Source organism: Hippoglossus stenolepis, chromosome 14 (assembly GCF_022539355.2).
Source record: "Hippoglossus stenolepis isolate QCI-W04-F060 chromosome 14, HSTE1.2, whole genome shotgun sequence".
Classification (NCBI taxonomy): Eukaryota; Metazoa; Chordata; class Actinopteri; order Pleuronectiformes; family Pleuronectidae; genus Hippoglossus; species Hippoglossus stenolepis.
In genome coordinates this window covers 18,871,855-18,895,158 of record NC_061496.1, presented here as the reverse complement: position 1 = coordinate 18,895,158, position 23,304 = coordinate 18,871,855, and the positions used below count along the sequence as shown (strand labels likewise).

Genomic DNA, 23,304 nt, shown 5'->3' with positions numbered 1-23,304 from the left:
GTGCTGCAGCTTTAAAGGGTTGCTGGGCACCCACTCAGGTGCTATGGTGTTGTTATCATGTCAAGGTAATGGGCTTCACATATACCTTCCACCACCGTATGAGGTGATGGTGATTTCACCGAGGAGTCAAGTGTTTCCTCACTCTGATGCCTGCTCTACTTTCTACATCAAGGGATCCTTCTAACACCGAGGAATGTGTGTGAATGTGTGTGTTTGTGTGAATTGGAGGGAAGGGAGGTGGGTGGTATAGGGTGGGGGGGGGGTTGCACCCTGGATGACTGAACGGCTGAGATTCGCGGCAGCCTGAGCCAATCGGCCGGCGTGCACGGTGCCTCCTGATTCTTAATTGGCTGTCTTTCCCCGGCGAGCTCAGCTGATCCAGAGATCCAGCTGGTTTTATCAGAGAAAGAGCTGGGGCCACAGGGGAGAAGAGAGGCAGAGAGGCAGAGAGACAGAGAGACAGAGAGACAGAGAGGCAGAGAGGCAGTGATACAGAGGCAAGATTCAGTGTGGAGCAGCCAGTAATTATCTTCCTGTGTCTGGACCAATCAAAAGCCACAGCCCATTTACATTCTCAGTGTATTCCCAGGAAAAGAAAAAGGAGAGGCAGAGGCAGAGAGGAGAGCAACGGAAGTGTTTTCTCTGAAGCGACACAGCTCTTCCCTTCTCACATTTGCTCAGACGGTGCTGGCTTGAGCACACATGGACAAGATGAACCACAGCTCAGCCGAGGCAGAGGCTGAGACCATAGAACTGCTGCGTTACCTCAGGTAGGCACCTGCCCACGTCTGCTGCATCTCTCCCATCCTCTCACCGCTCATCTGCTCCACTGCTCCTCACTCCAACTCCATGCTGTTTGTGTCCCACGCAGTTTGAGCATATTGCTTCCAAATCAATGCACTTGTGCGGAAAGAGTGAAAATAGTGGCGGGCAGAATTAGAGAGGAGGGACATCCAGGTCGAGTTGTGCAGCACCCGACAGAACTCTTAATTTGAGCAGACTGCTGGAGTCAGAGCAAACTTTAAATGGTGATGTCAGAGGGAATAACGAGAGACTTCACTAATACGTGTGATGATAATGAAGATGATTGTAATGATGCCTGCAGAAATATGTCGGTCCACACCAGGAACATCTCATCTGCTTTGCCGGTCTTGGATTTTCTTAATTATTCCCCTTCCACTCCACTGAAGCCTCAAATTGCATTACACTTATGAGCTGTTATTGAGTTAGGAGCTCGTGTTCAATTTAGCAATATCAGGCCACATATGACCGGCCAAGAGATTCAGTGTCTCTGTGGAGGAATAATTAGTTTTGTTATGCAACTGAAGGTTATTGTGTTTGTGCCCCCCGGGCTGCGTCTGTAGGGCCAGGTTTACCTTCACAGTCAAATCTTTGAATATGAGAGAGAAAAAGAGGGATGCATTTATAATGTGACTGTGTGCTGCTGTACATTCAATGTACCCAAACACAGGGAAATTGTTTTATTTTATTCCTTTGACACACAAACTGCACATCCACAAACTAACTGAACAGTCGTCACCGTCAAACTTTTGACAAAATACAGCTCAAGTAACAATGTGTTCTACAGACATTCAAGAAAGATGCACAAAAAAGGTTTTTGGTCATTTTTGTATGGATAATAATAACAAACTTTATTAACAGTAACAGATTTACATATTCAAAATGAGAAAGTGTAGCCAAACAATAGGAAGAAAGTAAATAGGGAAACAATAGGACAGCGTTAAAGCACAAATACAAAATAATAATAACTAAACAGTAGCTAATTTCTTTTTTCAGTTTTTACCACAGTCGGAATTTGCTGATGCATTTGTTGCATCACCCCTGATGTTATGACAAAACAACCTTTGACGTTAATGAAAAAGTAATATGTATAACCAACAAATATAATTTATATAATTTATATATAAATATATCACTCAAAACTAAATGTAAATAAATAGCCTCAAGTGATGTCAATGGTTGCAGTGACCGGTTTAAAGACTAAAAGTTTGAAAAATTAAAAAAGAATAATCTGCAGGTGATGAAGGTGTGAGTTAACGTGACCTCAGTGGATCGCTCTGCGTCTTAAAGCTTAAAGCTTAAAGCCAAATTATCCGCCAGTAGCATCACTCACTCCAATCTGTGAACACATTGTCAGTAACGTTTATATATAGGTACCAGGTTTTGACAAGGAGAGAGGGGAATATAAACACAGAATATGTATAAATGAATCTGTAACCATGGTGACATTTGTGGCTGTCTCCCAGATAGGTAATGGTGTGATAGCCTATGAAACGGCACATGACAGCGGTGCATACCAAACCCAGTTAATAGTGTTATTCTGCAGTGTGGTGACAGGATTAGAGTGTGAAGGCCTGGATGCTTTGTGGCCTTGGTGTTTTTGACTCTGCCGACTCTGCTGGTAATTGGGTGTGTTGTCAATCAGGAGGAAAGAACTCAACTCCAAATAGGAGGATAGTTATCTTCCCATTCTGTTGATCACTATATAGAAAATCACTGTGTGAGCACCAGGTTTATTTTACAGTGTGTGTGTGTGTGTGTGTGTGTGTGTGTGTGTGTGTGTGTGTGTGTGTGTGTGTGTGTGTGTGTGTGTGTGTGTGTGCGCACGCTGCCTAAAGCAACTTCATACAGAAAACACAGAACCTCCACAGTGTGTGACGTAGCTCTTCACACTCACTGATTTTACTGCTCTCAGCTCCTGACATCTGTCTATTTCACTTGTACCGTGTTATTGCCATGTCAGTCAATGTGTGTACCTATGTGTTAAATCTATAATCAATAATCTCAATCAATCAGTAATCACACCCTTTGTGTTGCCTGCATTTACATCCCCCTCCATGTGTGTCAGCATCAGGATCTATGCATGCAAACGGGTGAACTTGTATATCCTTCACACATGCAATTAATCCTGTGATAAATTATTACTAAATGTTGTATAGATACAGTAGCCTGTACAATCTGCTGTCATAGCAACCTGTTGAGGCAAACACTTGGTGAGGAGTTTAAGAACAAAGGGGAAAAAGGATGTAATTAGTGTCTGGGACTTGTCTCACTTCTGTAAAACAGAGGACAACATGAGCCCTGATAGAGCTTTTTATTGATCTGTTATAATTGTATAGACAATGTAAGTAATGTCTTCGCCACAAGCGACGGAAACCTGTCAATCTAATGCACGAAAATGTCAATATGTGACGATCCTGCTGTTTTAAAGTGGCTTTTAAAGATTCAAATTTGTGCAGAGCACCACTCATCTTCCACACCGCTGTGGAGTTACAGATTAAACACGCACAGGCCTGATATCACTCAGACAAAGAGAAAATAAATTTAATTCACTCCTGGAATGAAAATAAATTTCCCCACACTGCATATACTCTTTTACACCCCAGGTTAAAATGCAGGTGAGACGAGGCACCACTTGTTCTGAGCTGGTGAGGACTTGGCCTTGGAACAGTCTTTGCCTGTGCACTGTCTGAAAGTTAGGATGAGTAAAATGCAGAGGGGAAACTGTATGAATTATTCAGGTAAATAAAGTGCCTCTACCTCTGTTTCCAAAAGGGTAACCCCCTGTCTACATCTCACCACTGCAAGTTGTTTGGTTGTATCTGTGTTTTCTTCCTCCTTCTGTCGAATAACAGAAAAATACTGCCGTCCTAACAGCGGGGGAACACCTGAAAACGTCTGACTACAAAAGCCTGAATGTTTCCCGAGCCACTCTGGGTGTAGAAACTCAGAGGCATCTTTTTCTTTCGGAGTGACTCAACAAATGGTTTCACATCTGCCGGCACAATACGCCGCATTTGTTCAAACCTAAGCATAAACTGGGTGGTGTGATGCTCTTTTCCCTCTCCTCTGCTCTCTGCTCTGACAGTGACGAATGTTCTGGCTCTGTGGTCCACATTTCCCCCTTTAGCCCACCACACCTGAGGTCTGAGATATGTTCCTCTGACTCGATCTGATTTGCCTTCACGTCTCTCCCCAGACATTGCATATTGGCATTATTGTTATTTCTTTGGCTTGCATCCCTCGTCTCAGATCCCCGCCACCCATTCCCATGTTGGCAGCTCCATTTGCTTGTGTGACAGCTCAGCCATTTATGGGCCTAAATGTAATGACTGGGATGGATGCAGAGAGGGAGAACAGAGGCGAGCGGTGCTTTGCTGCCAGTGCACTGTGTGTCCATAATTTCCCTCCTCCATGTAAATCAGATTAGCTGTTAAGAATTCTCCATTACAGTGTTTGAGAGTGGAGCACGAGGAGGAGAGGGAGGTTGAAAGGGAGGCAGGAGGACGACTGATGCCTGCTTCCATGGGAATTATAGCATCTATAATTTGTCTGCCATTTCTAACCTTTGCCTCGTAAGCAGCACTGTGAGAAGGTAAAGTGTGCGATAACGTGATCAAAGATGTAACCAGACAGCTTAAGTGCATTCACACAAAATGATTAAATTACTGCGAGAACCTAACTTAAGGTATGGGGGTTAGATTATAACATTTTATATGGTTTACAGCCTCAGTAGTTCTCTGGTAATAAGAGCTAAGAGTCTTCAGTGAGGCTGAGGCTCATTCACTAACCCCTACTTACTACTGGGACCTTTATGTGGACGAGTATATTTCAATCAGGAGAGACTTGATTCTCAGTTTAACGATGTTTATTTTGACAAACGCACAGAAGTAATGTGAATGTTTACAGTCTTTGGCATTTCAGACCCCTGTGAGATGTCATCAGGATTAGAAGGGGGTGGAGCAGAGCATCGAACAGGAATACCCCCCCGGGGTCTAGACACTGGTGGTGGTCCATCAGTCAATCGATTGTCTGGATGGCCCATATTCGTGAGAATTGTCCTATTGCACTTCGCCAATTGTGACATCCTCTGCCCTTAACCCTCAACAAGAGTAAGGAAAAACTACAAAAACCTTTTTGACAGGAAAAAACGTAGAAACCTCAGGAAGAGCCGCACGCGAGGGATCCCTCTTCCAGGACGGACAGAAGTGCAATGGATGCCACGAGTAATAGGTATATTGTCAGGCAGTCTTGATGATTTTTTAGTCCGCGATCAGCTGCCACCATGATCGGGTGCCGCCGTAATCCACGATCCATTGTCATGATCCACTGATACTATTGGGATCCATCATCAAGGTCCGTGATCGCTGCCGACACAATACGATCAGTTGAGGTCGGGATCCGGTAGAGGTGACGAATATTCTGCTGGAGACTGGAGGAGATCGGGGTGGGGGAGGGGTTATGCGCGTCACTGAAAGACGGCTGACTGCGGAAGAGAGGAGAAGGGATTTTTAAAGTTTGACAGGTGCTGAATGATTGGCTGAAAGAGACCGCGGCAGACCTGATTGGACATTTAGGAATGCCCACAATCAGCTGATTAATATGCAGGTTAGGTCTTCATTACTGAACTTACGCTAGCTTCATAATGAGCTCATCGGCAAAAGAAGAAAACTGTTTGATACACTTCTCATTTTCTCTGCGCCTGTGAAACGAAATGTAATGTAATGCATGTCATTTGTTGAAGCCATGTTCAATTTTAGACACAACCCTATAGAGATTCACACACACACACCAAGACATACAGATGTTGTTTCTCTATTTGCAAACTTCCATACTTACACTTGCTACTTGCTATTTTTAGTGCATACGTGCATTCACAGTGACAAGAATGATAATATGGTATATATAAAAAAAATATAAGAACGATAATATGCAGTGCACCCAAATACATGGTGCACTCTAAACAGTGAAACATAAAACTACGGACTGGCTTCGTAGAGGAAGAGGAGGGACCACCAGATATTCTTAAATGTGTGAAGATGGCAGTTGAGGTAGGATGACACACATCAGTGATGATGGCAGTGTAATTTCCATGGTGTATGACACAGAGTCAAGTAAGCAACTATAACAAAATTCAACAATCCATGTGGAGGCTCTTGAATTTCCAGCTTCCTGGAGGCTCTGAAGGAAAAGTGGATCACCAAATTAGAGGAGTCTTCCTCGGGGAATCGCGAATGACATATTTCTGTCAAATCGGGGGAATTGACTCACCGACAACGTTCCCACAGTGTGGCTTCAAAGAGCCTGTATACGTTCTTTAATGTGGAAGCTATGCAGCAGGTTTGCAGCAGCAGATGATTGGATGCTTCTACTGCTCACTTCAGCCCTTTAACCTGTTATACTGCACAACATCTATTGCATTCTTCAGCACACACACACACATAAAAAAGACATAAACTCCCCAGCTCTGCAGCGCATTCCTGTTTGCTGACACTCTTAAATGTGTCGTGGTGTGACTGGGCCCTTGTTTTCCTTCAGATCCCAGTCTCTTTCCAAAGGTATGAAAGTCCTCAAAACGCTCAGCGCTGAAAGGGGCTTTCATTTGTCTCAGTGAGACAGAGCACGGCGTTATTATTAGGAACACACCATTATTCCATTTGGCAGGTCCAAACTGTGCTTTAATTAACTCCTGCGGATCAAACTCATGTTATTTAAATGTGATCTTTTCATATTCTAATAATGTTTCCAGAGATACTTTCTGGCTCTCCTTGCTCTGTTAAATTTGTTTTGCTCTTCATGGTATTTGTTCATAAAATATCGGCAAGGAACTTAGTGAGGAAAACAAGGAACAATGCCAAAGCCTTTTTTCCTCGAAGCAGCCTTCTGGAAGTCGAACGTTCAGTGAGACATATTAAATCGGATTCACTAAATCGTAGCATGTGTAAATGTGTGAGCTTCTGTGCATGTGTGGGACGAGCCTGTGTGTGTTTGTTTACATCCTGAGATGATAAAATGTGTGCGACCGAATGTGCATAGACCGGACGCATTGTCATTGTGTGAGGGCTTTTGTTGAAGTATTTTGTTTACCGCGCTGCGCTTGGACAGCTGACAGGAAACAGAGACCAAAGGAAAGAAGACAGAGAGAGGGATTATAGGAGGGTGTGTGTGTGTGTGTGTGTGTGTGTGTGTGTGTGTGTGTGTGTGTGTGTGTGTGTGTGTGTGTGTGTGTGTGTGTGTGTGTAGATGAGGGTGGTGGTTGCTAGTAGAGGGTTTTTTTAATTATGTTGTGAATTGCAGCCCTGTCGCATTTGTGCTTCTCTTTCCATTACAATAATAAACAGGAGATTTGAAGAAGAACACTTGAGGTGGCTCCACGGCGATTGCTTTAAACCTTAGCAGTGTAAAACACAGGCTCCTCCAGAATAAGAGAGAGAGTGTGTGTGTGTGTGTGTGTGTGTGTGTGTGTGTACAGCTGATCATACGAAATCAGCTGTACACAGTAATGTGTATATATTAATGATAATGATGTCACACCTCTGAGTTAAATTAGTTTCCCTACGAGCTCTGGCCTTGTTTTGAATTATTGATTGAAACTGTGGCATGATTTGAGGAATTGATTCCGTTGATTGGCTACTGGCTTCGTTCCCAAACCGTGGCTGTGCACTGTGCACGTGCACGAGCATTTGCGTCGCAGTGGCTTTAGCAGTGACAGGATTGATTCATCAAGTCCCGTCTGGAGCACAGTGACAGAAAATTCAACGGTGATGGCGGCTTTAAAATTCATTTATTCTAAGAATTAAGTGACAGGCAGACCTTCAATCTTTCAAATGGACCATGAGCAGACTTTGTATTAAGAGATATCCAGGAATTTAGTCTCCATCAAACCAATCCATCGCCACATTCTTTCAGAATGATTTGCAGTAATACCAGTTCATATTGCCTTTCATTTTTCCATTCCCCAATAACCCTTCCAGTATATCTCGCTGGCAACATGATGAACTGATATTGTGAGCAGGCGCAGGTTTTATAACCACCGCTGTTCTATAGTTTTTTGGTAACCTTGCTTGTTTGTCTGTAATATAGTGGAGCGTAAAGAAGTAACAAAGTAAGAAACATGTTGCACAACTTGTAGAAAGTTAATGAATCACTCACTGTCCGGGAAACAGTGAAATAAAACCTTTCCCATTTCTTCTTCACCTCTTAGTTTGGACAAATTGTGAGGAAAACATTTACATGGAACAAGCCAATGTTCTTCCAAAATATGACATCTCAATTATGAATATTTATGTGACATTAATTAGCCGTTAATTGTGTTTTAAAATCCTCAACACACAAAGCACATTAAAGCAAGGCGTTTTTGAAATGAATTAAAATAGTTAAACGGACAGATAGTCTGCTCTATTAGATACTGGTCCATTTTAATATTTATGCAGTTTATTGTTATCAACAGCCTGCTATTAGCAGGAAGTGCTCATTAGCTCCTCAGTGGAAGCACGGCTTAAAAAATGTCACTCCAAACTTTTTACAGTGAATGGTTTAGTGTTAGTCAAACCCCTGTTCTTTTTCAACACATTGTTCCAAATGGTAAAAGTAAACACAATAACATACGATAAAGAGAAACACTTGGCTATAGTCTCATAAGTCAATCTCCTCCTACGTTCTTCACTTTTTTCTCATGTCTGAAAACAGCTTGGACTTCATGTAAGTATGTGCGTGGATGTTTCAGAAGTTGAAATCGCCCCTGGGGGCTCCTCCCACTCCATCGTGACGACATCTCGAGAGCAAGGTGGAAAGGGGAGACTCTTGAACACTGTCCACTTCTAATCTCAGTATTTCCAGTGGTGTCAGATTTTCGTTCTTCACATGGATTCTTCAGTGACACAAATATTTCCACTGTAGTATGACACAGTAGACATCATTTTTCTCACATGATGGACATTGCGTCTCCTTTTTACACCAAAACTCTCCGCCTTTAATTCCCTCCCTTTAAACTGACAGGGGTCAGGGCTGTTCCAAGGATTGTGAATAAAAGGAGAAATGTTCTCATGGCGACAGAATGGGAGCGATGCCGACGAGCATCTGGCCGTATGTGGCCCCTGCTGGAAAAATCCATTTGGAGAGAGGGAGAGGAAGATGCTGAGAGACCAAAATAGAGAGATGAGAGGAGGAAGAAAAAACTGTCAGTGGGTGAGGACCAGTAACCTGATAATAAGATCCGGGGGGGGGAGGGTGTGTCTTAGCACTAGTTCACTTTTCTGTCAGCCGTCGCCACTTGTCCCTTTTGCAGCAGCTGCCATAGAAACCAACCTCTGCCATAACCCAGCGAGAGATGCTGCCTGCGCGACTGAGACGCACACAGGCGATGGGGACGCAGGTTGAATCTGGGTTCGCTGCATAGGTTTTCATCACAATATTTTTTTGTGCGAGAGAGTGTGTTAGTGATAAAATTGCTTCAGTCCCAGTAGAACATGATTGAAAATGAAATTGAATTGGTAGAAAGAGAGGGAGAGACACAATAAACAGCAAGGATTGGACTCTTAATATAAATTCTAATGCGCCTTTTTTCCCCTGTGTCTTTGTGTCTCCCCTTGTATACGTCCTTCCTGTGTGTGTGTGTGTGTGTGTGTGTGTGTGTGTGTGTGTGTGTGTGTGTGTGTGTGTGTGTGTGTGTGTGTGTGTGTGTGTGTGCGTGCGTGTGTCAGTTGTGTCGCTGTGTGCTTGCAGGCAGCAATGCTCTCCCACTTTTCAGTAATTGGGTTCACGTGTCTTGCTCTGTTGAGTCCTGATTGTGGTTCTGTTTTGTTTCTCCTCGGAGGAACACCGTCGCAGAATTCTGATTATGCAAATGCATCATCTTTTCTTTCATATAGCTGCGTTGTTGTTGTTTACCATGTCCAGCCTGCTTTCTGGTGGATTATATAAAGGTAATTAAAGATGCCCTTTTGAAACTCAACAAAATACTGGGAGAACAATGATGTGCAAAATGAATTAGCTTCATGCACGTTTTATGTATTGATTATATAACGTGCTCACAGGAAACCATTATTTTTTTTATTTGCAAAGGCTGATTATGACTAAGGACAGAAGAACACCCCATAATTACACGCTGCAATTATTTAGGCCTTTAATGACAAAAAGATTCGTTGAGACATTTTGGGTTTATCCTTGCCTAGCAACGCCTCTCAGCCCAGGTCTGTTTTTTTTCAGTCCTATTTCTGGCACCTGTAATGAGACATCCAGTCGAAATGCTGGGCAATTCTTTTCTCCTGGATGCAATGATGGATAGCTGCTGAGGCTAGACTCCCCGGTGGCCTGCGAGCCAGCGGGTTAATGGTGATGCTGGGAGAGGCATGTGGTGAGAAAGACAGCAACCTGGAGAGCCAGACAGATGAATCAACAGACAATCAACTAAATGTTTACGTGGAGAGAGCAGATCAAGACCCCGGGGAGAAGAGGAATATGGGCAGGAGAGAAATTGAGAGAAGCAGAGACACCGAAAGACTGACAGGAGTTCGGCTTTTATTTTTATATAACTCTACTGCTCTATGAGGTCAAATCAATTTATGTTTACTTTGTGTTCCTCCGACAACAGAAAATTTGATTTCTATGCTCCCACTGTTTGATAATTATTTATGATAACAAGTTTCTGCAGTTTTTCTGGATTCATGTCGGCTCCACTGTCATGAGTAAATGTTTGCCATAATTATAAGACACAGAGTGGGTGGCACTAAAATTGGCGACACGCTTCTCAGGAAGCTTTTCATGCAACACAACCAAGACATAATTATTGTCGGGCTTTAGAAAACGACTGAGGAGGAAGAGAACATGACAAAAAAAAGGAAAACATTCATCTATGAGCAGGAAGTAAAGACATAAGGTTTCACTTCACACCAGGTTGCCTGAGTACTGCCTGTATATGGTTGTCATACCGAGCATCCGGTAATTCAACTTCTCAGGGAGACGCACAGGTACGGTGAAGTTTGGAGGATTGAGCTTGTACTCATAGAACCTGGGTTACAATGTGTAACCTTCTCCCCAGGTCTAATCACAAGTGCTTGTTAAATAGAAGAATAGTTTTCCTCCCACATCTTTCTGAAATTGAAGGATGTTCTGTGGACAAGATTTTGGGGCTGGAAGCTTTCTGGTTTCCTCTTTCTAGTTTGAGCAGGATTTGGCTGCCCGCAGGAAAACAGCCCTTGTGGAGAGCAAAAGAGGCGAAACACATTGACTGAAATTCATTGATCTGCATTCATATGCAAATAGCAGTTAATGGAGATTAGCCAAAATGACCTCTGGACCTGAAACCTCTACAAAAAGTATCACTGTTTGTGTTAAGTAAGGATAAACATGTTTGTCCTTCCTGTGCATTGATGTTGGTTAGTCCACAAGGCAATGAAAACTCCTGCAAGGACGACACTGGGGCTTACACAATGTGTGTGCACTCATCAACTGCTGTGGTTTGCATTCCCCAGCAGAGGAGGTTGTGTGGGTTGTAGCATGGACCACGCTGAGAGCTTTACAGCTTCTAGTGGCTTCAATAGAGCAAAAACAGTGGAGCCACACTGCTGTTGACCCAGCACAACACCAGGCTGTGACTCTTGGTAGGATGCAGCACTCTTGGGAAATGGCCAAACTGTTCAAATCAATTGGACCACCCACAGTACCACAAGCAGGCCCTGCGTCGATCTCTCAAACACACTGTGAGGATGGATGGGTATATTAGGTAATGGGTCAAACTCTCAATGACCAGCCATCACATACTTCTACTACTATTACTGTGCTACTCACGTCCACCAGCAGGGAGGTGGAGGCTGTCGGATAATTCAGTGAGACCATGCACTAACCCTAACCCTAACCCTAACCCTAACCCTAACCCTAACATAAACCTTAATCACACCCTAATTCAAGTCTTAACCCTCAAGCACCCCTTTGAAAAAGTGAAGAAGAGCAAATATGTCTTCACTTTCCCAAAATGTCCTCATCACAGGACTATGCTCAAAATGGTCCTAACACACACGCACACACACACACACACACACACACACACACACACACACACACACACACACACACACACACACACACACACACACACACACACACACACACACACGATAACATATTAATGCAAAGATCTCCACCCGCTCTCACACTGATTTACCAGCCTGCGGACATAGTCTTTACTGTGACAAATTCAAACTGTGTTTGCACCTGAATCAACACTCATTGCAACACACACAGTAGATGGAATGTGGCACGCATTGAGGCACACCTGAGAGAGAGAGAGAGAGAGAGAGAGAGAGAGAGAGAGAGAGAGAGAGAGAGAGAGAGATGAGGCCTGAGGCCTGCTTTTGTTTGTTTGCTTATGTTTAGAATCATGACTTTAATAGTGAAGCTGTTGATAGTGAAATGTATCTTTCAGCAAATTGCATCAAGCAAAATTATTTGTTGGATAATTATTAAAAGTGTGCTTTGTCAGATTCTTGATGTTTGTTGAGGAACTAAATCTAACTTTATACTCAACATAATGAAAATGCTATTAAATTGTAGCCCCTATTAACATGGCTGTTTATAAATAGCAGCCAGTCAGCTACATGTCTCCTACTGAGTGAAATTACTTCCAGTTTTGGAAGGAGCAATATTTATTTTCACATTTTTTTGTAAAACGTTTTTCCTGAATATTAATGTGCTTCTGTTATTAGATGAGCCAAGCACTGTTTTTCCTGATCCAATTCTTTGACATTGTTGTGTGTGTAGTGGTAGTTTAGTCATAATGTGGCAACATATTTTGTGACCATTTCACCTTTTTGTTTTAGTCAACGCCAGCCTTCTCTAAAGTGCAACCTGTTTCATTTTGGGGGTTGAGTTGGGCAATTTGCCCCCCATCCCTCCATTAGTGTGGCCTATATTTAGGCCTCCTTTACTGGGATCTAGTTGAAGAGAGACAATTCTTTTATATCATGCATTGTAAATAAAATCTGCAAGGGTTTAGATTATTTTTTTATCTTTGGTGGAGGCATTTTTTGTCAGATGTCTAAAATAATCTGTGAACTTGTTTTCCATCTCTTTCCTTGAGAAATATATATATATATATATATATGCACCAAACTGAAACTTGACTTCAGTTGACTGTGTTTGCTGAAATGTCTAAACTGACTAAAACTGGGCTTTTATCACAGTTCTCCGCTCTGATGAACCATCTGCTGTGAGCCACTTTGACTTCTCACTGGAGATTCTTTCGATCTGTCCTTCTCTCATTTGTGCAACACAACTCAAGAGGATAGAACCCGAGAGACGGCGGCTCACCTGTCTGTATTGCTCAGGATTTTCAGAATAAAATGTTGCCTTAACAAACAGATCAGTAGGAGGAGCTGATGTTAATTCACTTAATAATGTTCATGTCTTAATGACCCAGATGCAGAAAGAACTCTACTCTTGATCCACTCATTAAAAATTGAGGGATTCATTAATTAGTAAATACTTCTCATGCAGCTAAATTCTAATTGGAGAGATGTTTGTATTGATTTCATTCTTTTGCTGAGCTCAGCTACACGTCTCTACTTCACAAAGGATCTGATGTCTTCATTTACTTTAGAAGCATTTTATCCTAAATTAACCAAGCTCACACTCGCCCACTTGAATTTATGCCTAATATAAACTGATATTGATTTTGTCCAAATGTTTAAATAATAAATACTCTCTGGTTAAATTTCAGGACCGCGTATCACAGACTCCACCACTGCTGCTGCCAGGCTGCAGCTGTTGAGCAAAGCTTCATGCAGGTGGAAGTTGAGGGTTGCCAGATCACAATCGAGTATCCCTCATCTCTCGGTCCTTCATTCTCTACCATAATCAACATTTTGCACAAAAAGCTGAAATCTGGCATCTCATAGTTGCTGCATTGATCATTTATTCAAAAGCATTTAAAAACAGAACAACAGCCCAGGACTCAAGGGTTAGGATGGATAAGGACAATTGAGCAACACCTAGACATAAGTAGTCCAAACCTAAACATGTGCCCATGGAAGAATGATAAGTCAACATGCAGAGTGTAGTTTTTTTAAGTGGTGACAGTTGAATTAAGTTCCTGTTGATTTATCTTTCTTCCATGGGACGCTCGAGATTAGATACCAGAGATAATGGTTTCCATTGTTATCCATTAGCTACACCGACTGCATATAGTCCAAGTGGACTAATAAAGCTAGTGTTATACTGTCTCTTTTTATGAGTAACCAGAGTCTAATATCTGCCAGATGGTTCTAGTGATACAAACCAGTGTGAGTTGATGAGGGTGATTGCAGCCGTGACAGAAGCTGGCTTTGCATGAAGGTTCCTCCTCAATGTCTCATCTGTACCTCCCTCCCCCCCCCTCCACACCCTGCTGTTGCTCTTTAAAGAGGGAGGTGATGAAGATTGATTCAACTCACTTCCGTATAAACCTGAGCACCTTGTTTATGGACTCACACAGACACATGCGCACAGGCACACAGAAAATCCACCAAATCTCGGCCCAGTACACCCCGCTGGGCTCCCCGGGCTGCACAGCTTGTATGACATTCTGTTCCTAATGTATGGGAAATGCCACATGTGCATACATTACAGCCGAGCCTGTCAGCCTTAAAAGCCGTCGGTTGCCCAAGGTTACAGCTGCACATGCAGACCTTTAAAAGACAAGCTCGCCTTTTAGCGAGGGACGACGCCAACGGCCAGTCTGGAGCCGGGACAAAGTTGGAGTGGCAGCTAGAATTTAATATGCATTTTTGGAGTCGTGAAGCTGTTGCATGCGTTAGGTGAATACGTGTCAATAACACAACACCATGCCACTAATTGCTCATGTGAAATGCCACCAGAGGAGAGGTTCACGTTTGAGCGACTGACTCACATCCCTCTGATCCTCTGAGGCTGGTCTCTCCTGTTTTGTTCAGGTTTATTGCTGCTGCTCCGTTCTCATTAGAGACGACTCCTGTCTCACGTCTCAGCATTATTTTCATCTCTCCCATCATCATTGTTGTTTTCGTTCAAAGGATCCCCGAAGAATACTCTCTTCATCATCTCTGCCATTACCCTCCGTGTCTTCACAGCTCTCAAACATCCCCCCCTGTCACCTATGGGTCGTAAACACTCCCACACACAAGTGCCCACGCACACACACTCATATGCATGCATACACACACGGCGGCATGGCTGCGAAAGGTCGGCCGAATGCCAATTTCAATGTGATGGCTCTCTGGTCCTCTCATGATTCCCCCTACCGCTGTGCTCATCAATTATACACAGCCTGTGCATTGTGCGTGTCTGTGTGTGTGGGTGCAGGTGCATTTGTGTCAGACACTTGTGTCAGAAATCAATTGTTGCATGGTGTGAAGGCTTTTGGCTGAACACGAGGGTGGCAGAAATTGAGAGATGGCAGTATTGAGGGATTGAATCTTTGAAAGCTCACGAAGGTGCTCTCGAATGTATCCGACCTGAGTGTTTTCTGTTTCCATCATTGGATGATTGGGCAGGAAGAGATTGAGCAATTTATAAGTAGGGAGTTCAAAGAAAAGTGAAGAGTTTTTCAGCCGCAGCAGATGCATTGTGTTCCTTTTGTCCTCCCCTGGCTTTGTTTGGGGATTCTCTCATCCTGCTTTTTTATTGGCGATGCTACAAAATAATAATACAATCCGTAAAAAGTGCAAGCATTATTAGTTGGATCAGTCGTCTTTTGTATCCAAAGATGAAACAAGGCTACATGCTTTACTGGAGGAGCTTCAATCCGCAACAGAGACATTTCATTTAAAAAAATGTATGAAATTATGATTCGGTTTCATCGGCTGTATTGCTCAAATTGGGGGCCCATAGTTTGAGTTGTTAAGCAATAATTGTATGTTTTTTCTGTCTTGAGCATTAAATAGAACAGAATAAAAATGCAATCCTCACTCTGAAATCACTGTCAGAGCTGACAGAATAATGTGAGACCTGCAGGCCTCTTTGTGAATCCTTAGTTTTTCAGCTGAACCTGCCCTGATGCCCCTCCCCGAAGGAGGAACTGGCAGTGTAGGTGCAAGAGTGGCATCAACTCAAGGTTCAGCCTCTGTTTGAAAGAGGTCAAATAAACCAATAAAGAAAAATAAAGGTCACAGTCACATTTTAGTGAAACTAGTCAAGTAAAGGTCAGATTAATGCAGCTGGTACAGATGATATACTTGAGTTGTGAGTAGCACTGCAAACAAATGTTTCTCCGACAGACTTCCTAAGTCTAAATCTCTCTGATCTTGCAGTCAGACCTGCAAAACTCTTAAGTGCCCCAAAGAAATCTCTAAAGCCTTATTTTCTTTCTACCTTTTTGTATCTAGATTTCTATGGTTTTTAACCTGATAGCATTTACCTGGTATATATGTGTGTCTCCACACTGAAGTTTAACCTTGATCCCTCTGTCCAGTACACGTCAGATCCTGCTTTTGGTCTCATTTGAAGGAGCCTTTGAAATCATAGTGTCTATACAATGTTTTAAACCGTTTTCATCGCATCAATTAACAAATTAAAACCAAACTGATTGAAACATTATCACTTGAACAAACTTCAGTGTAATAAGAACTACCTAAAATGATAGAAACAATCTTTGAGGAAAAACTTGTTGTGTAGTTTTACTTTTTAGTTTGGTCCATGTCCCACCCACTAACATGGAGGAGGCAGGGTTTATGGCCTATCCTGCAATCATATAGTCCATACTTACAAGCAGTGTATTTTCAAAATGCAGCTGTGGTGCATTTACATGCAGCCTCCAAAGTTGCAGCCCTTTGATTGGGACACTAGTCTTCTTTTTATAGCACAAATGATTTCTTCTTGAAAAATCGTGTGCCTACATTACCCAAAATGCAACACCCTTACCAACAAGTTTTGAGTTGGATTCCAGATTCCAGATCTCTATTGTCGTCATACTTGGGTGCAAAGAAATCGTGAGAGGCTTTGCCAAGATATATTTATATAAAGGTGTAAAAATATAAATATAGTGTGAATGGAAGGATGCAGCATGTTAGAATTCAATGATTTGATTTTAGCTGCACTGCACATTATTAAATTACATTTTTGAGAATTTCACTGCTTTTACCTTTAAAAATTGGTCAGATTACATTTGTGCACAAGCAGTTATTAACATAAATTCTGCAATAGTCCTCATATCTCCATCTGTAGCAGTATATGTACATATGTGTAAATGTGTGGACTCGTGTCCTCCTCTGTTTTGCTATATCCTTTCCTCCTCCATATTTGTCCTCCTGCTGTGCTTCCCCCACTCTGCAGTTGCACTGTGTCCTGCAGCTAACCAGCCGTGACATCTGGAGCCAAATGGGTGTAAATGCTGCAGACAGAGGCCTCATGAGATTATAGACCCATCTGAAAAACCACAAACAGAATGTTGTTCACCACTGGTGGGTTTCAGTGGTTCTATCAATTTGATGTCAACATTAGCCACATAATGATAAGATCACTGACACTGATTAAACATTGTCTCATGCTGCCACATTAAAGCATTATGCTCTGTGAGTAAAGTATCTATTTAGCCACATCCAGCGGAGAGGGCTGGAGGAAGAGCGTCCTGGTCGTGGCAGGGTTTTATTAGTCTTCCTCCCTTTCCTCAGTCATGCCGGTGGCAGCAGATCTAATTATGCCCTGTCACTTTCTCCGCTGCTCCCTTGTCCTCTGCCGCTCCACCTTCCCTGTCTATCCTTCACTTGCTTTCATTATGGTGTCAAAATAGACCTCGCTGTCTCTGCCTCTGCTTTGCCAAATTTTTCATTTTCATTGCAATCTCATAGAATGATAAGGGAGTTTTTTTTTTTCAATCCGAGTCTACGCTGCATCTCAGTCTTCCAAAAAAAAATTCAAGACCCATTATTCAATCATGTAGGTGAACGCTTTCGAACATACTGAAAATACCATTTGATTGTTGGCTAGAACAGCCAGTACTCATGATGATCGCTGCATGGTGAGGACTGCTTCCTCGACACCACCATGCCTCTCTCAGCTCCAGCTGGCACAGCAACCGTGGCTCTGTGCGTTTCCTATTTTAGTGTATTAACATCTGATTGCATTTGGCCAGATTTATGTTGCTGGGTACCTTGATCGTGCTTGATTGAGCATTTGTGTTTTAAATATAGATGTTGTGGAACTTGTAGAGAATAAGAGAACGGTGCACGGGCTGGTGCCTGTAACAAACACATCTGGCAATATTTGTGGGTGGTACTTGAGGGACTGTGTTCTTGTATCTGTGCTTGAATGCTTTAACACATGAAGTCAGCACTATTGGGTGAAAAAAAATGTCCTCCCTGGTTCAAGGCGTGCTGTGAAATTGATGGTTGTGTAGGGAAAGTAGGCAATAGAAAAAAAAATTTCAGCTGTAATAACAGTTTTTCTTAGGGACTTAGGGACATTCTTAAATGTTGTATTAACAGCTGTTGAGTTGATGTGGTGAATTTGTTGTCCAGCCGATATGATGCAAAATCAGCTGCAATAGTTATTTAGGTATATGTAAAAAAAAGAAATTCCAACTATATCTTTATTTTTTGCTCTTTTTTGTTCTCCACGTGCTCCTGAGAGAAATATCTGTCTCTTTGGCTACTTGATCTTCCACTATGTTCACCAGCTAGCCATAAACTTAACAATAAGAAGACTGAGCTCATGCTTGGAAGGCTGGAGATCTCCTCCTCGTCACTGACTGCTGCTCCATCCCCCGAGGTCCCCAACCTGGGTGTCATTCCTGACTCCGCCCTCTCTTTCCAATCCCACATCAAATCCTGTCACCAAATCCGCCTTCTTTCATCTAAAAAACATCTCCAGACTCCGGCCTTCACTCCCCGACTCTGTGGCAGAAACCCTCATTCATGCCTTCATTACCTGCCGCCTGGAAAACTGTAATGGAGACAGACTTCAGTATGTGCAGAACTCTGCCGCCAGGGTTCTCACCTGCACTAAACCCTGGCAGCAAATCACCACGACCCTCATTCATCTCACTGGCTCCCAATCAAGGCCTGCATCCACTATAAATCCCTCCACGCCCTAGCCCCACTTTATCTAACTGACCTCCTCCATCCCCAACACCAAGCTGTAATCCTTTGGAGACAGAGCCTTCTGTGTCGCAGCCCCCTGGAACTCTCTCCCCACCAAAATATGCAACGCTGCATCTCTGGACATCTTTAAAAAACTGTTCAAACACCACCTGTTCACTAAGGCTTTTGGCCTCAGTTAATGCTCCACCCTGCCAGTAGTGCTGTTTGTTTCTGTCCTGTTCTGTGCAAATTACTTTCTTTTCTTTTCTCTTTTTGTCCCCACTGACACATGTAAAGCATCCTTGGGTCTCTTGAGAGGTGTTATATAAATTCAAGCTGTTATTATTATTATCATTAACTATCTGTCTGGACTTTAGTGCTAAGCTGTTAGCACAAAGAAACACACTGAAATACTCTGTAGAGCTGAGAGGAACTAGAAAATTGGATAATATTTATCTGCAGTTTCATCAAAACGAGAACTTTCTCTTCACACGTTGTCATTCAACATATTGATTATACTTTATACTTTCATGATAGGGAAGATTACAAAAATAATTGAAGGAAAGAAGTCAAAAGCCTTGTTCAGACATGGGACAACAATCTCATTTTTGAAACTAAATGAATTGATTTAAAAAGCACTGCAAATCCAATCCCCAAACTACATCCAGTAGTGTCTCAGCATGTGTCCATATTGACGGAGGAATTGTCTGTGAAAATGTGACTGCTGATCTGCTGGATGTTGAGATGTATTTTGAGTGAGCTACTGAATGCAAGTCTCCTTTTCCTTTGACATAAATGGGCCTAGTGAACAATTTTTTGATGATGATGATTATGGCGACTTTGTTGCTGTGGCACCAGGGATCTGCATAAGGGACACACTAGTGAGAGAAATGAGGTCAACCTTTTCCCATCGAAACTGAATAAAATAAACAGTATGGAATTGAAGCTATAATGAAAAGAAATGATTGAAAGGATTTTGGTAGTTGTTGATGCTGTGTGTGTGAAGTCAGTCTGATACATAGGGTCAGTTCCTGATCAGGGAGATAAAGATTTATAAATATAATTATAGCCGGGCCAAGTCCCTCACCAGAGACAAGCTGCTCCTCCTAAAGAGCAGGGCAACTGATAAATTGTCATTATTAAAGTTCAGGTCACTTAGTAACACACGTGACCGGTCTGCTGTGTTCTGGTCAGCGGGCTTAGAAATTGTGTTAGCCACTGTGCTCCATCTCCAGTACCTAGAGGACGAGACCCAGCGACATTGAGAATGAATCGGATGTGACAACATGCAATTTGTGATGCTGATGGCCCCTGGCCTCAGAGCGGGGGTGCAGGGTTTAAAGTCGAGGCAGAGGTGGATATTCTGGACAAAGTGAAAGGATTAAGGAGCACTCAGGAGGCCACAGGGTGTTGCAACCTGTGGTCAAGTGGGGGTGTGTATGTTTTTGTGCTCGAATGCATCTGCGTGTGCTATATATGTATGTGTGTGTGTGTGTGTGTGTGTGTGTGTGTGTGTGTGTGTGTGTGTGTGTGTGTGTGTGTGTGTGTGTGTGTGTCTGTGGATGGGTGCTCCTCCATCTAGATAACAGCCATGCACATGACATCTAAATATGAGGGATAAGTAGACCTGATCCACGGATGGACATTAGCATCTTGAGGACACTCACACAGAGGAAATAAAGCACTTACGTGAGCCTGCCAGCACCTGTGGCTTCGGGTAAACATAATCCATCCATGTTTTATGTCCACAGGTGCATGGCTGCTCTGCGACACCATGAGTTATGAGAGCAAAACGCAGGAGCCACTGATTGAGATCATCTAAAGAATGTCCGTCTCATTGTACCGGATATGAGGAACATGAGCAGACAGATAAATTGATTAAGCCGGATTTGAAAGAATGATGCTGGTGGAGACGTCGTATGGATGTGATTGTGTCCCTCTGTGTCTCACACACACACACACATCACATATAGCCAGGGCTAAATTATTACCAAAGGAGACTTGAAACTAAGTGAATCATGCATCCTGATTGGATAAGAATTGAGCAGTATGAAGGGGTTCATGCTGGGCAGTTAGAAAGGGACCATATGGAGGAGCAGGGCGAGCTCCTATCTGCCAGCTGAGGCTGTTTATGACACACTGCTGCAGCCCCTGGTCCTCCGTAAAAACACTATCTATCTTATGGCTTCTAAAAATCTAAACAAGTGACTTTGAGTAACAGTGATTCATATTTTGAGCTTGTGTGTCCACAGATAATTTCACAGCCTGCAGTTCTATACCACCTTTTTTTGCACGTAAAAAATATCTGAATGCATGTTTTAAATATTTGCCTCTAAAGAAATATTTTGTGCATGTGTACGAAAGAATTGTGCAGGGATATTTTTAAATGGTAAATGGTAAATGGTTTTGTATTTATATAGCGCTTTTCTAGTCTTGATGACCACTCAAAGCACTTTAACAGTGTATTTACACCTGAGCTGACTAACCAATCAACACGTTGCTCACTCATTGAGAAAAATTGAACAAAATCGGCAAATACAAACAAGTCATAATAACAGACAAAGACATTTATAAGATAGAGTAGGATGCATGTTTAGATGTTAAAGCAGTGTAACAAATGAAACATAGTATAGTAGAAAAAGTATGTAATATAAGAGTAATATAGTTTAAAGCTAGATGTATATAATTATTAATAAAAGCCTATAAATATAAAAGTGTGTATGAGAATTATATTTTAGTATCATAATTACAATCATAACAATAAAAACATAGATAACTGACAATTTGCTCGATCAAATATGGCGGCGGCATCAATGGTTGGTCCAGTGTCTGGTGCAGTCGTCTCTTTGTCTGTGGTCAGAAAAGAACTTGATGAAATGAAATAAAAAACTTGAATTTGTGAGATTTAGTTTTCTGTTACAATTTCACAAATTCTAATTTGCTCACTCAAGGTGATACCGCATACAACTGCAAGCTGTGAAAACATTTATGAACATTTTCCCAAGGCCATAATGTTAATGATCCTTATTTGACTCCATAGCAGTTGTAATGAGCCCCACTCACTTATGTCGACTCTATTTCAAATGACACAACGCACATTAATGCACGTCAAGTACCAGGGTCAATCATGTGAATGTGCCATAAAGGGCACATTTTAATCTGCAGTCCATGATTTGTGTTTTGGGTTTGCAAATATTTAACTTTAAATAAAAAATGTCTCATTTAGCCAGGTACCTCAAAAACCCATCATATATCTAACTATACACTCAGAAAGTCTAGACAGATACACTCAGACATAAATCTCTGTGGGTCATTGATTTTTCAATTGAGCTAAGTTTATGTAACCACCTGTTTCTTATTTGTTGTGTTTGAGTTATTGTACTTTTTCCTTTCAGAGACAAAAATAGTGCCTTTTCATGTTATTGCGAGTAATTGGTTTCAGAAAATCCTCCCCCGATGCACCCCTCTTTTATGGTGTTCCCACTGATGCCTTTATAGAAGTCATTTTCTATTTTACTCTCATTTTACTGAACGAGGACGAAGCATCCAGCGTCTCCCTGCCCCCCCATTATTCCCTGTTACATGGTCTCTTAGCTGGAGGCTGCAGGACTTCCTGGAGGCCCCCTCCAGGAGGCTTGCCTGATGATGAAAGGTGTCCTGAGATGACACTATTACACACAATTAGATGCACACCCACACCTGGGAAAACCCACAGATAATCTGGTTAAGATAGCAGGGGATCCATTCTGCCAGCAACATAGCGCATGCTGTAATGCTGCGGAGAACATAACCACGACTGTCCATCAGCATGATGCCAAAATTACGACCAAAACCTTTTAGCTGGAACGAGGCTGCGTGCTTATAATGAGATTATTGCAGGGCAGTGATGACAGGTCTGCAGCCTCACCTCTGTAGTTGCATTCTGCATTTTTCCTCTAAAGGCATTCTTCAGGTATTGATATAAAACCCACAAAACAAATTACATCAGCCAGGGTGAGTCATCTCCCATGTTCTCTCTCGGTCTCTGTTCTCTCTCCCTCTCTCTGCACGCATCTTTTACTGTCAGCCCTCCATCTGCCGTCACCCTGGCTCAGTGAAGTGTAAAGCAGAGCAGAGGCAGAGGATGGAGAAATACGAGGTCGAGAGAGGCAGAGGAAGACGGAGAACGAACATGAATAAGGGTAAACTAGGGAGAAAGAGTTGGGGATCAAATGAGAACCAAGTGACCGACTGAAAGGAAAAATCAGCGTGGAGATCACTGCAGGGTCTTCTGCTGCACTTCGGTTCCTCAGAATGTGATGCACATTCAGGTCAAGGTATTTCAGCATCAGGGCGCAGAAGCATCTTTTGATATTTACCAAGGTTAAATGAGATGTCCTATTTGTCCTCATGAGAATCGTATACAATTTTTAAATGTTATTATTAGCCTGAATTGAGAGCAGACGTATACATATAGTTGTGACATATACGGCGATAG

General features: G+C 42.5%; 1 protein-coding gene across 1 annotated transcript in view; it reads left to right on the top strand.

Annotated features, from left to right (window-relative positions):
• The first annotated feature begins 304 nt into the window (after nucleotides 1–304).
• The window catches only part of yjefn3 (YjeF N-terminal domain containing 3), a 42,687-nt gene continuing 19,687 nt past the window's right edge, over nucleotides 305–23,304 (top strand). The window contains exon 1 of the mRNA XM_047343071.1: nucleotides 305–770. Coding sequence (XP_047199027.1) covers nucleotides 703–770 — 68 coding nt within the window. The 5' untranslated portion in view covers nucleotides 305–702. The remainder of the gene's footprint in view (nucleotides 771–23,304) is intronic.